Source organism: Canis lupus, chromosome 12 (genome assembly GCF_011100685.1).
Source record: "Canis lupus familiaris isolate Mischka breed German Shepherd chromosome 12, alternate assembly UU_Cfam_GSD_1.0, whole genome shotgun sequence".
In the NCBI taxonomy this organism is placed as follows: Eukaryota; Metazoa; Chordata; class Mammalia; order Carnivora; family Canidae; genus Canis; species Canis lupus.
The window spans coordinates 11,869,386-11,882,592 of NC_049233.1; the positions used below are offsets into that span (position 1 = coordinate 11,869,386).

The 13,207-nt window shown below is 48.4% G+C and overlaps 1 protein-coding gene across 7 annotated transcripts in view; it reads left to right on the forward strand.

Annotated features, from left to right (window-relative positions):
* Positions 1-13,207, forward strand: part of CUL9 (cullin 9) — a 39,938-nt gene that overhangs the window by 5,865 nt on the left and 20,866 nt on the right. For 4 of the 7 annotated variants that reach the window (XR_005367718.1, XM_038554129.1, XM_038554133.1 and 1 more), the window contains exons 8-21: positions 408-600; positions 3,222-3,429; positions 5,280-5,476; positions 5,826-6,073; positions 6,762-7,011; positions 7,100-7,205; positions 7,747-7,974; positions 8,260-8,350; positions 8,472-8,643; positions 10,979-11,084; positions 11,364-11,459; positions 11,708-11,883; positions 12,374-12,507; positions 12,848-13,027. Coding sequence is in view for 6 of the 7 variants with exons in the window: in XM_038554129.1 (XP_038410057.1) it covers positions 408-600; positions 3,222-3,429; positions 5,280-5,476; positions 5,826-6,073; positions 6,762-7,011; positions 7,100-7,205; positions 7,747-7,974; positions 8,260-8,350; positions 8,472-8,643; positions 10,979-11,084; positions 11,364-11,459; positions 11,708-11,883; positions 12,374-12,507; positions 12,848-13,027 (2,385 nt within the window). In the remaining variant the exon portion in view is untranslated. The remainder of the gene's footprint in view (positions 1-407; positions 601-3,221; positions 3,430-5,279; positions 5,477-5,825; positions 6,074-6,761; positions 7,012-7,099; positions 7,206-7,746; positions 7,975-8,259; positions 8,351-8,471; positions 8,644-10,978; positions 11,085-11,363; positions 11,460-11,707; positions 11,884-12,373; positions 12,508-12,847; positions 13,028-13,207) is intronic. The other 3 variants (XM_038554130.1, XM_038554131.1, XM_038554132.1) reach the window with 3 other exon arrangements.

Genomic DNA, 13,207 nt, shown 5'->3' on the forward strand with positions numbered 1-13,207 from the left:
GAGTCACGTGCTGGGAGGAGAGGGCAAAGAAGTTGGAACAAGTCCTGGCCAGTCCCCACAGAAGTAGTTAGGGTAGAGCAGAGCTGTGGACTAAGGTTGCTGTTGCATGGGAAAATACTCTGGAAGCATGCATCCATCTTCCTTCCTTTGACCTTGGGTGTATCCAACCAATCACTGCTCCCTTCAGTATCCCAGGAAAAGGAGGGTCTGTTTTCCAGAATATCTTCATCTTCAGTGTTTGGCTATTAGATCCCTCACACAGAATTAGAAAAGCTCGGAATGCAAACTTCAGTAATGAATAATGTATTAAAATATCAGTTGGATAACTGGGCTTGACCTTTAAAGACTTCCGAGTTGGAGGAGCCTCAATTTTTCCTAAGCCATTACCTTTCCCTCACCAATTTCAGAAATGGCTAGAGGCTTGCGGGGCCCTGGTCCACGCAGCTCCCTGGATCAGCATGTGGCAGCAGTTGTGGCCACCGTGCAGATATCCAGCTTGGACACAAATGTGCAGCTTTTGGGGCTCTATGCCCTCTCTCAGGCTGTGGAAGAAGTCACTGAACGGGACCACCCTCTGGTCCGTCCTGACAGATCCCTGAGGTTAGTTAGCATGGTGGGAAGGGAAAGGGGTTTGGGCTTAAGCTGCCATTGGGGGAGGATGGTGGGAAGGAGGGAAGGAACTATAGCAGGAAGTTGAAAGGCTGGGGGTGAAAGAAAGGTCAACCTGAGGAGCAACCAAGCAGGATAATGGACTATTCTAATATACTCGGAGGACTTACTCTGTGCCAGGCTCTGTGCTTCAGGTTCTACACACATTCTTCTCTCTGTCTTCCTTCCTGAGGAAGAGTTGATGCTATGCTTATGCCATTGTTTGGGTGAGGAAACTGAACTTTAGAAAATTTAACTCATGGAGTTTGACAGCAGAGCCAGGATTCAAACCGAGCTCCTTTTGGCTCTACAGCTTGAGTTCTGACCCTGCTCCATGAGTTCTTTTATTTTCTTTTTCCTTCCTTCATTTGTTCCTTCCTTCCCTTCCTTCCTTCCTTTTTAAAGTTTTATTTATTTAAATATCTCTACACCGAACGTGGGGCTTGAACTCACGACCCCGAGATCAAGAGTCACATGCTCTTCCAACTGAGCCAGCTGGTACCTCTGAATTATTTTACTTTTTCTCCCTTCCTATTTTCTATTTTCAAAGATTTTTAAAACTGCTTCTTAATTTTACAAATAATACACAAATGCACTCCATTTTAAAAGATCTGAAGAATGTAAAAGAACATAGTACAGAATCCCTTTTTTTGCCTGTTGCCAGTCTGCTGTGGATTTTTCAGACCTTCCGTAGATGTACATTTGTTAGTGTGTTTGGAAATGGAATATCTTCTGAGTTTGTGTTTACATCTGTGTAATCACGCTACATGTTTCTACAATTTTCCCCCCACACTCAGTATGTCTGAGAGGGCTCTCCACGCCCATCCACATAGAGCTGCCTCATTACTTTCACCACTGCGTAGGACTCTGCAATAGGATTATCTCCAAGTTCAAGTACAGTGTTCTATTGGATCTGTTTTCCTCACGTCTGCCAACACTGGATATTACCATTTTTTAAAAAAATCTATCAGATTGGCAGAATTTTAAATGATTGATATCTTTGTTTTAATTTCTTTTCTAGTGAAGCATATTTGCATGCATTTGTTGTGTTTCTTCTTGTACAAATAATCTGTTCTTATCCTTTGCCCATTTTCCTACTGGGTCTTTGTTTTTTTTCTTACTGATTTGTAGGCAATCTGGATATTAATCTGTTGCTAGTGTTTCATATATTTTGCTTTTTTTTTTTCAAAATCGTATTAACTTTTCTGAACATAAAATAATATATGCGTCCTGTAAAAAAAGTTAGAAAATTATGAAGATAAAAATTATCTGAAAAACCTTTGGAGAAAGAGTCACTGTTCACATTTTGGTAAACTTTCTTACTTATATTTCTATATCCATTCATATATATGGCTCATGTGGTATTAACTTGTTTATAATAAATCCTGGCTACAGAAGGGGATTTATATTTGAGGCACATTTGATTCATGTTGTTGTCATCATAAAGCTCATGAGAAAAGACAGACAGAATTTTCCCAGGCTACCTCCTCAATATGTATCTCTCACTATGGAGAAAGATAATTTCACTGTTTTCCTTCTTGTGATGTTCAGGGTGATCTAGGGGACTCTGGAGCACTTCTTTCTTCTCTTCAGATCAGCAGTTCATAGGACTCTTTCCCTTCCTCACAATTGCTTATCTCTTAACTTTATGGACAGTGTCTTTCACTCTGCTAAAGTTTTAGAATTTTAAATTAGAATATTTTAAAACTTTTTTAAAAAAAGATTTTATTTATTTATTTACTCATGAGAGACACAGAGAGAGAGGCAGAGACACAGGCAGAGGGAGAAGCAGGCTCCATGCAGGGAGCCCGATGTGGGACTCGATCCCAGGACTCCAGGGTCACACCCTGGGCCAAAGGCAGGAGCTAAACCACTGAGCCACCCAGGCGTCCCTATTTTAAAACTTTTAATGGCTTCTAGGTTTTGGGTGGCTCTGTCCTTTTCCAAGATTATAAAAAAATTTCCCTGTATTTTGTAAATATTTTAAAATCTGTTTGCAGTTTCCTTATGCTGATGGGCCTGAGGCATTGCTGCAGCTGTAACTGTTTCTGCTGTCTCCACCTCACGGGTCGCATGGCCCTTGCTGTTCTTACTGGCTGGGATGTTACCCTTATCTAGCGATCTGTATCTACCCTGTGTCTTTAGTAGAGTTTTAATTTTCTCGAGTTTATATTTTGATAGCTAGCATACGAGTCTACCCTTGTTTCTTTTTTTTTTTTCTACCCTTGTTTCTTTCTAAACATTTCTTAGCCATTCTTGCGTGTTTTCTCATCCTCTGACTGAAGCTGCCTGTCCTGTGTTTTGTAAAAAAGACCTTTTAGGCATTGTGATAAGAATTACAAATAGACTTATTTGAAAGGGTGAGCCAGAGTCTGTGACCGTTTTTGCCCTACGGTCTCCTTGGTACAGTGAGGAGCCAGAGGCAGTTAGCTGGCAAAGGAAAGGGGATGAGGGGTGAGCCTAAGGTGAGGAGTGCAGGTTGGGGAGCGTGGGGTGATCTTGGTGGAAGGGGTTGGGCAGGGAGTCAGGTGTGACTTTGGGGATGGGAAACGGCCATGTCTCTTCTCTCTAAGAGAGAAGCTAGTGAAGACACTGGTGGAGCTGCTGACCAACCAGGTGGGAGAGAAGATGCTGGTGGTACTGGCTCTGCGCCTCCTCTACCTGCTGATGACCAAGCACGAGTGGCGCCCACTCTTTGCCAGAGAGGGTGGCATCTACGCCGTACTGGTTTGCATGCAAGAATATAAAACCTCCGTCTTGGTGCAGCAGGCGGGGCTGGCGGTGAGTGGACTGGGCCTGGCGGGAGAGGACGATGGGCAAGAGGGCAGGCTGGGCACTGCTGACCTTGGGGAGGTGCTGTGGTGACTTAGACCAGGGAGGAGGCTTGGGATGGAAAGATACAGGTGGGTTAAGGGTGTCAGCTGGACAGTCTTGGAGATTGAGTGCGTGTTTGGACAAAGGGACTAGGATATTTTTAAGAACGACTCCCAGATTTAAAATGGAGCAACAGAGGGGATGCATAGGCCATTTACTTAGTGGGGGAATGTAGCGGGAGGAAAGCTATGGGGAGAAGATCTGGAGTTGTGCTTTTAGTTTTGTCGAATTTCCCATGTCTTTTTAGGTACCTGTAAGTGTTTGGCTAGAGACTAATTTTCTGCATGTGACAAAGTAATTTTTTACCCTTTGATCTGAGTGATACCCTTACATAGAAAATACTCCCTTGCCAGATGTGGGTGCCTTGCCACCCTGGGCCTAGAGGATGGAGAAGGGGGGCCCTCGTTCAAGGGAGCTCACAGAATTGGCTTCCTGACTACTCCAGATACAAGTGCTGGCTGGTAGGAGGTGTGGGCAGGGTGTGTTCTGTCTAGCCTAGGGTCCCTGAGGGGAACAGGTAGGCTTCATCTGAATTAGTTCTGAGAATGGATTCCAGGAGTATAATGGCAACAGCATGGACAGGAGCACAGGTCCTCTTAGAGCAGGCTGTTCCAGAGCGAGGTTGGGAGGCTCTTTCCTGTGCAGGGCCAGCTAGGTGCTGCTCCTCTGAAGAGCAGCCAAGCATTTGTGTCTAGGCCATGTTTGCTCAGAGAATTCCGTACTGACCCTTCCAGATCACATGATCAAAATACAGCACTGGCCCCTAAATTCAAACACTTGCCCCGTAGCAGAATTGCATCATCTTGTTTATAACCTCAGGCTTACAGAATCCAGCTAATTGGGGAGAGGAGGGTAACCGAAGGGATAAAGCCTCATTATAAAGGTAGCATATGCATGGAGGATTCAGGCCTTATAAGGGAGAGTGTCCTGAGAATTAGTTCTAATCTCTATCCCTAGCAGGTTTCTTCTCAAGTGTTAACCCTTTCCCCAGGGAAGAGAGCCTCCACTCTAATGGTATAGCGTTTATCTTCATTTAATTTTCTATATAGTACCAGCGAACAAGTTCAGAAATTCCAAGAATTTTTTCCTGTAATTCCAGCCCCTCTTTCTGTGAGACAACCCAAGTAGTCTTATTGAGGAAGGTTGGCTACTGGCTTTGGAGGCTCAGGGACATAGGTTTGCAGTGTCGGCATATCAGTGGTGATTGAAGCCGTGGGAGTAGGTGAGGTTGCCTAAGCAGGGAGTGCAGAGTGAAAAGGGGGCAGGAACTTCCATGTTCAAGGATTAGGCAGAGGAATTCCAGAGAGGCAGGCCGACCAGGACAATATGAAGTCCTGGAACTCAAGAGAAGAGAGGTTTTGCAAAGCGGGGGTGGTCAAGTGAGATGGAAGACAGTGTTAAGGAAAGCCTTGGAAGACAACTAGATGCTGTGGAAAGGTCCTAATCCTGAGAGGAAGCTGCGGGAGGGGACAGTCACACCACTCAGCCACTCAGCCTCGTTGCTGGCAGAGCGAAGTGGCAGGCTGATTTTATCATTGAGCCTCATTTTTTTCTATGCTTTCTTTGCTTCTCTCTCTTTTTGTTTGTAGCATTTGATATCCCATCATGACCTCCTTCATTTTCATCTCCTACTTGACCTACTTGCAAACAGCTCAGCTGCCCCAAAGTTTGGAGTTGAGAGTGAGGACCTGGCTCTCCTCTTTTTCTGCAGGGTGGCTCTGCCCACCACTAACTCTGCTTCCACATCCCCATTGCAGGCACTGAAGATGCTGGCCATTGCCAGCTCCTCGGAGATCCCCACTTTTGTTACTGGCCGAGATCCTATCCACCCTTTGTTTGATGCCCAGATGACCAGAGAGATCTTCGCCAGCATTGACTCAGCCACCCGCCCAGGCTCTGAGAGCCTGCTCCTTACTGTCCCTGCGGCCGTGATCCTGATGCTGAACACAGAGGGGTTAGCGCATCACCCTCCAAACTCCCGCTAAGCCCCAAGCCCCACTACTGCTCTGCCCACATCTCATCTGCTTCACAGAAATTTCCCTTATGTTGTTATCTTTGGATGAAAAATTGGTGGCCCTCTCTGACTGTTGTTAGTAGAGAGGCTGAGTGACTGGGGGTAGGGAGTTCCCCAGGGAGAGCAGGGACACCCTGACCTTCCTTCCTGGGGTTGGGGGAAGTGACCTGAGGTCAGGGAGCTGGGTGTCCTGGCCTCAGAAGGAGCCCTGGAGCCCTTTCCTCCCTAGCTGCAGCCCTCCTCCTTTCTAGACTTGCTCTCTGCTTCCATTGCATTCACTCTCTTTCAGTTTCTTCCCGGGTTACCACCTTCCTCACAGGTGCTCCTCCGCCGTGAGAAATGGTCTGCTCCTGCTCAATCTGCTTCTGTGCAACCACCACACTCTGGGGGACCAGATTATAACCCGAGAGCTGAGAGATACCTTATTCAGGCACTCTGGGATAGCACCGGGGACAGAACCCATGCCTACCACACGCTCCATACTCATGATGCTTCTCAATCGCTACTCAGAACCACCAGGCAGTCCTGAGCACACAGGTACCATTGTGGATGGCGTGGTTCTTCTGAGGAATCAGGTAGTGCCAGCCTGTGGCCAGGAGGGCTAAGGCTTATATACTAGTACCTTACTGGAAAGATACAATGAACCTCTAGGAAAGGAGTAAGGGTTTTGGCACTCAAGTTAGGTCTTAAGTAGAACTTTCTGACGAAGAGGAGAAGGAGACTCTAGGATAGGTAAGGAAAATTATGTATCTAAGGCCAGTATATGGGGTATCTGGTTAGTGCAATCAGTAGAGCCTATGACTCTTGATTTTGGGGTTGTAAGTTCCAGCCCCATGGTGGATGTAGAGATTACTTTAAAATAAAATCTTTAAAGCCACCATGCTAGGTAGTAGGGAGGTATAATTATAATAGCTTATATTTATTGGCTTATGTAACAGCAGAACTACCACTTAATAATAACAGGTAATTGTATGACTATATGAGATTAAAAATGTGTGTGTTTAACCTAATAGTGTTTGCCATACTAAACTTTATTTCCAGACGCAGCTAACTATGCATTTGGGGCCAGAGAAGAAAATCCCCCACAGTTTGGTGCAAACTACAGACATCCTCCCAACAGGAGGAAAATTGGGGGGTGATTTTCTGGACCTGCCCAGTTTTCAGTTTGACCAACTTGCATGACTCCTCTTCATACTCATTTTTTTCCTCCCATGTGTCCGGGCAGCAGCACTGGAAACCCCTGGTGCCCCAGGCCAGGATGGGTCCCCTGAGCGCCTGATCCGATCCCTGGCGGGGGGCCCGTCTGCAGAGCTCCTCCTGGGCTTGGAACGAGTGCTGTGCCATGAGGGCGGCCCCAGCGGTGCCATGAGGCCCCTCCTCAAGCGCCTCCAGCAGGAGACCCAGCCCTTCCTCCTGCTGCTGAGGACTCTGGACGCCCCAGGGCCCAACAAAACTCTGCTGCTGACTGCACTGAGGTGAGGGGCCTGTTGGGGCACCCATGTATCAGAGGCCAGGGGAGCTGGCAGACTGCAGGGATTTTGCTTGTCTCCATCCCCCAACCAGGGTCATGACCCGGCTGCTGGATCACCCCGAGGCGATGGTCCTCCCCTGGCACGAGGTCTTGGAGCCCTGCCTCAACTGTCTCAGTGGCCCTAGCAGTGACTCTGAGGTACCAGAGCCCTGGCAAGTGCAGGGGAGGGAATGGCAGCTTCTGGGGGCATCAGCTACCTTGTAAGGCTCTGGAAGGCAAAGCGCAACCTTTTTGGGTGGGTCTGAAGGCAGAGGGGTAATTAGGAAGGAATGACATATCAGAGTCCTGAGAACTGGGGCCTTGGAAGTATAAATTTGTTGGCTGCAGCTGCATTTTAGATTCTGAGTTTGGGAGAAGCCCACATTCACCGATCTAAACATTCCTCACTCTCTACCTTTTCGGGTTTATGTGTTTTAGACCAAGGCTCAGGCACCAAGGCAGGCTCTTGAGAGCTTCGCCCTGGCAGGAAGAAGCATTGGGAGCTGTGCCTAGGCTCTGCCGGCTCTGGAGTCCCAACACCCTACTGCTCTATCCCAACCTTTGGTACTCTCCTTTTCCTGGGCTTTCAGGCTTCTCCGAAAACTCATCTGCCACATTCTTTTTTCTAAACCCACCCCTCATCCCTTATGTGGCCTGCCTTTTGTTTCCCATATGTTAATCTCTGTGGCTCTGGGCTCAGATTGTTCAGGAGCTGCTCTACTTTCTGCATCGCCTGGCCTCAATGCATAAGGACTATGCTGTGGTTCTCTGCTGCCTGGGAGCCAAAGAGGCCCTCTCCAAAGTCCTAGACAAGCACTCGGCTCAGCTGCTGCTGGCCTGTGAGCTTCGGGACCTGGTGACAGAGTGTGAAAAACATGCCCAACTCTACAGTAACCTCACGTCCAGCATCCTGGCTGGCTGCATTCAGGTGAGGAGGTGTGTGGGTCCAGAGCTGAGGGAGAACATAAACCAGAAGCAGGGGAAGAGGATTCATTGTGGGTCCTCCTTTGGTAACCCTATTTGGCACAAATGGTAGCAAATCTGGGGCACTTGTTTCCCCAGTCTTTACCCCACATGGTCCTGTTCTGCCAAAATGTGTGAAGAGAGAGGTTGAGTGTTTTGTTGCCCCTTGACTTGTTCTCCATACATGTTTCTGTATGTTCACACTCTTCCCTCCTCCCCATACCCCTTCTCTCCACTGTTCCCACTGCAGATGGTGCTGGGCCAGATCGAAGACCACCGACGAACCCACCAACCCATCAACATCCCCTTCTTTGACGTGTTTCTCAGGCATCTCTGCCAGGGTCTGTGCCCCAATCTGCTTTCTTCTGGCTTCCACCCCAGTATTTGTTTTCCCCGTCTCTTTCCTTTCTTCTCTCTCAACTAACTAGACTGTGATGGCCACCCCCTCCCACTTACCCCTAGGCTCCAGTGTGGAAGTGAAGGAGGACAAGTGCTGGGAGAAGGTGGAGGTGTCCTCCAACCCGCACCGGGCCAGCAAGCTGACGGACCGCAACCCCAAGACCTACTGGGAGTCCAACGGCAGCACTGGCTCCCATTACATCACCTTGCACATGCACCGTGGTGTTCTTGTTAGGTATGAACATGCTCATGTGCACATATGCATACACACACGCGTGAATATTTTGATACACCCCAGTATACATTCTCCAAGCACCCACATATGTGACTCTATAAACCCTATGCGTTAGAGACACACTCAAACCCATCCTGTGCAGTGAATAGATAGACACATAGATCTACATTCCTTGTATAGTATAGACATTCTTACTCCCTGAGCCTGTTGACATGCTCCTCCTACTAGGGACAGATGTGCATGGTGTTGTGGGAAGTTGATTCTTTCCATGGGTGCTTGCTTAATGTATACTCTGTGCCAGGCACTGGGCCAGGGTCTAGGGCTATAAGGACAATTAGATATAGTACCCATCCTCAGGGAACTTGTGGTCTTGTTGGGGAGTTAGTCTGGAAAATCAGTAAGAGTAAGAAAAAGTGATGTGGACCCTGAGGCCAAGTGAGAGGTGAGAGAAGTCTTCCAGAAGGAGATGTTAAATGAGTTCTTTCAAAGTAGAAATTAGCTATATAAAGAGAGGCAGTGGCTACTCCAGGCAGAGGGATAGCATCTGTGTAAAATGGAAGTAAGAAACACAGTGATGTATTTGGGGGAAGTTTAAGTGACTGGCTGGAATGAAGGGTGTGTGTTGGGCAGTCAGGGTGGCTCAGTGGTTTAGTGCTGCCTTCAGCCCAGGGCCTGATCCTAGAGACCTGGGATTGAGTCCCATGTCAGGCTCCTACATGGAGCCTGCTTCTCCCTCTACCTATGTGTCTGCCTCTCTCTCTCTCTCATGAATAAATAAATAAAATCTTAAAAAAAAAAAAAAGAAGGATGTGTGTCATGAAAAATAGCAAGAGACAAAGCCAGAAAACTAGGTAGAGCCAGACCACAGAGTTTTGTAAGCTAAGTAGTTTGAACACTATTCTGAAACTGAGGGAGCCACTAAAGGATTTTAAGAATACAAGAGACAGGGGATCCCTGGGTGGCACAGCGGTTTGGCGCCTGCCTTTGGCCCAGGGCACGATCCTGGAGACCCGGGATCGAATCCCACATCAGGCTCCCGGTGCATGGAGCCTGCTTCTCCCTCTGCCTATGTCTCTGCCTCTCTCTCTCTCTCTGTGTGACTTCATAAATAAATAAATAAATAAATAATTAAAAAAAATAAAATATATATTTAAAAAAAAAAAGAATACAAGAGACAAAACTGAATTCTTTTCTTTTTTCTTTTCTTTCTTTTCTTTTTCTTTTCTAGAAAAGTCACCCTGGTGATTATGAGAGTTTGGGTTGAAGGCCAGAGTTGGAAGGTTTATGCGGTGGTCTCGTTGAGAAATGAATGTTTTCAGGATGCCTGGGTGGCTCAGTGGTTGGGCGCCTGCCTTTGGCCCAGGTTGTGATTCCGGGATTCGGGATTCTCTCTCTCTGTGTGTCTCTCATGAATAACTAAATAAATCTTAAAAAAAAAAAAAAAAAAAAAATGAATGTTTTCAGTTAGGCAGAGGGAATGGAAATAAGGAAGGAGTAGCAGACAGATCTCAAGTCTACAGGATGTGCCACTGACATGAGGGAAGCCATGAGCCAGAGAAGTCACATAGTTTAATGTGAATACTCTAGTGAGATGGCAGTTTTCTTCCCTAGAGGACTGTAGGAAGAAGAGCAGACCTCTGTGGATAGATAATGGTTCCTTTTGGGCATGTTGACTTTGAGGTGCCTATGGAGTGTGATATGGAAACGTCTGCTGGGTACACAGCATGAAAGCTGAGAGGAGCCATCTAGGGTAGAGATGTGGATTTGGAGTCATTAGGGAATTGGTTTTTGGTTGAAACTATGGTGTTTTTTTTTTTTTCTTTTTTAAAAGATTTTATTTATTCATGAGAGACACAGAAAGAAGCAGAGATAGAAGCAGGCTCTCTGTGGGGAGCCTGATGTGGGACTCAATCTCAGGACCCCAGGATTACGCTGTTCCTGAAGGCAGACACTCAACCACCGAGCCATCCAGGCATCCTGAAACTATGATTTTAAATAAAGTCACTTTGATGGAAGATAGAGCAGAGGCTCTGGGGAAGACTAACACTTAAGGAGGCAGCGGGATGGGGGTCTGAGGAGGAAGTAGTGGGTTGAAGTCATTTTTTAAAAAATTTTTTATTTATCTATTCATGAGCGATAGAGAGGGAGAGACAGGCAGAGGGAGAAGCAGGTTCCATGCAGGGAGCCTGAGGTGGGACTCGATCCTGGCTCCCCAGGATCACACCCTGGGCTGTAGGCAGCACTAAACCGCTGCACCACCGAGGCTGCCCAGGTTGAAGTCATTTTGAACAAAGACCAAGGCCCCAGGTCTAAATGATTGTTTTTCCTCTCCCAGGCAGCTGACTTTGCTCGTGGCCAGTGAGGACTCAAGTTACATGCCGGCAAGGGTGGTGGTGTTCGGAGGTGACAGTGCCAGCTGCATCAGCACTGAGCTCAACACGGTGGGGACCCTGGTGCCCCTCTTGACCTTACTCCCCATCTTTCTATCCCAGGACCTCCTGGGAAGGATCCAGTCCCTGGGAGATTCCCATGTTCCTTTCCCCAGGCAGGCTTTGCCTCCTAAGCAGTGAGAGCAGAGCTCAGCATGCAAATTTGCGTGGTTCCATGGGTTTAGGACAGAAGTAAAGAGCACACACTGTCACAGGATTTGGTTGCTGTCAGTAGTTCCTCCAGCCCCACTTCTGGAGGTGATAGTTCTTTCTCCTCCCCTACCCCATCAGGTCAATGTGATGCCCTCCGCCAGCCGGGTGATCCTCCTGGAGAACCTGAACCGTTTCTGGCCCATCATCCAGATCCGCATAAAGCGCTGCCAGCAGGTAGGGTTAGGGGAGAGGCCGGGCTGGGGATCATGGGGTAGCATAGGGTCTTCATAGTGATTGCATTACCCAGCATTTGCGTGCCAGGCTCAGGCCACACATCTTCTTGGGGATGGCCTAGGAGCCTGTTGAGTTTGAGTATCTCCAGGGAACTCAGGGCATGAGGCCTGGCTCTTTTTTTTTTTTTTTTTCTTCAGTGCTTGTTGGCTGGGTGGCTAAGGTAATAGACAAGTCTGTGCATGTTACAGGGCGGCATCGACACCCGGGTTCGAGGTGTGGAGGTCCTGGGCCCCAAGCCCACTTTCTGGCCACTATTCCGGGAGCAGCTGTGTCGCCGTACATGTCTCTTCTATACCATTCGGGCACAAGCCTGGAGCCGGGACATAGCAGAGGACCGCAAGCGCCTCCTCCAGCTCTGTCCCCGGTGGGTGGAGCAGGCAGTGGGCTGGCCAGGTTGATGGGAGGGAGGAGAGGTTAATATAGTAGGAGGACACTGTTAAGAAGTAGGCAGTGGGAGGGGCACCTGGATGACTCAATTGGTTGAGCATCTGACTCTTGGTTTTGGCTCAGGTCATGGTCTCACCATTAGGTGATCAAGCCCCACGTTGGGCTCTGTGTTCTGTGCGGCATCTGCTTCAGGTTCTTTCTCCCTCTCTCCACTCTCTCTCTCTCTCTCTCTCAAATAAATAAATAAAATTTTTAAAAATGTAGGTGGTGGGAGACTTCTGCAGGAGTCTGAAAGGTAAAGCGGCAGCCAGGACATAAGGGGAGTGTCACAGAGGTGACACGTGTGCTTATGTCAGCAAGCTGGTTAGGGAGCCAACCATAGTGAGAGTGGGAGCTGATGACACTTGAGTGGAGGCCTCAGAGAGACCTGTGCCTTAAAGTCTTGACCACATACTCCTTCTTCCCAGACTCAACAGGGTTCTGCGCCATGAGCAGAATTTTGCTGATCGCTTCCTCCCTGATGACGAGGCTGCCCAAGCACTGGGCAAGACCTGCTGGGAGGCCCTGGTCAGCCCCCTGGTGCAGAACATCACCTCCCCCGGTAACCATCCTGACCCTGGGCCCCACTAACCAGCCCCTTATAATTATTCCCAGGGATCACCTGAGTTGATTCTCTTGGTCCCTGTCTTTATCCCCAAAGGCCTATCGCCTCAGTGTTTCTCTCCTTCCTGCCCTAGGGACTGCTCCTTGAGCCTCTAGTATTTGAATCTTCTCCTCCACCCCACCCCTACCCTGTTAGCACACCCCCAGACTCCAGGTAAAGTGAGCCTCGGCCTGTCTGCCTCCCAGGCCTTTCTGTGTAATTGGGCCTTCTCTCTCCTCTTCCTGGGCTTCCTGTCTCCCTATTTCCCATCACCTGTTTCTGACCTATCTTCTTTTAGATCCAGAAGGGGTGAGCTCCCTGGGATGGCTATTGGATCAGTACTTGGAGCAAAGGGAGAGCTCTCAGAACCCCGTGAATCGAGCAGCATCATTTGCCTCTCGAGTTCGTCGCCTTTGTCATTTGCTGGTGCATGTAGAACCTCCCCCCGGGCCTTCTCCTGAGCCATCCACTCGGCCGAGTAAGTCCCAGCAATGGCCTGTTCAGCTAAAAACCTGGGCAGTGGTGGTACCTGGCTCCTCCCCATCTTGGATCTTACTCTTTCCGACTGCTCTGCTCTGGGCCTTTCCAGAGGTCGGTACCCAAGACCCTTAGGTTCACTCAGGGGCTGAAACAAAGCCGCTTCCCTTGCCCTGTTTCC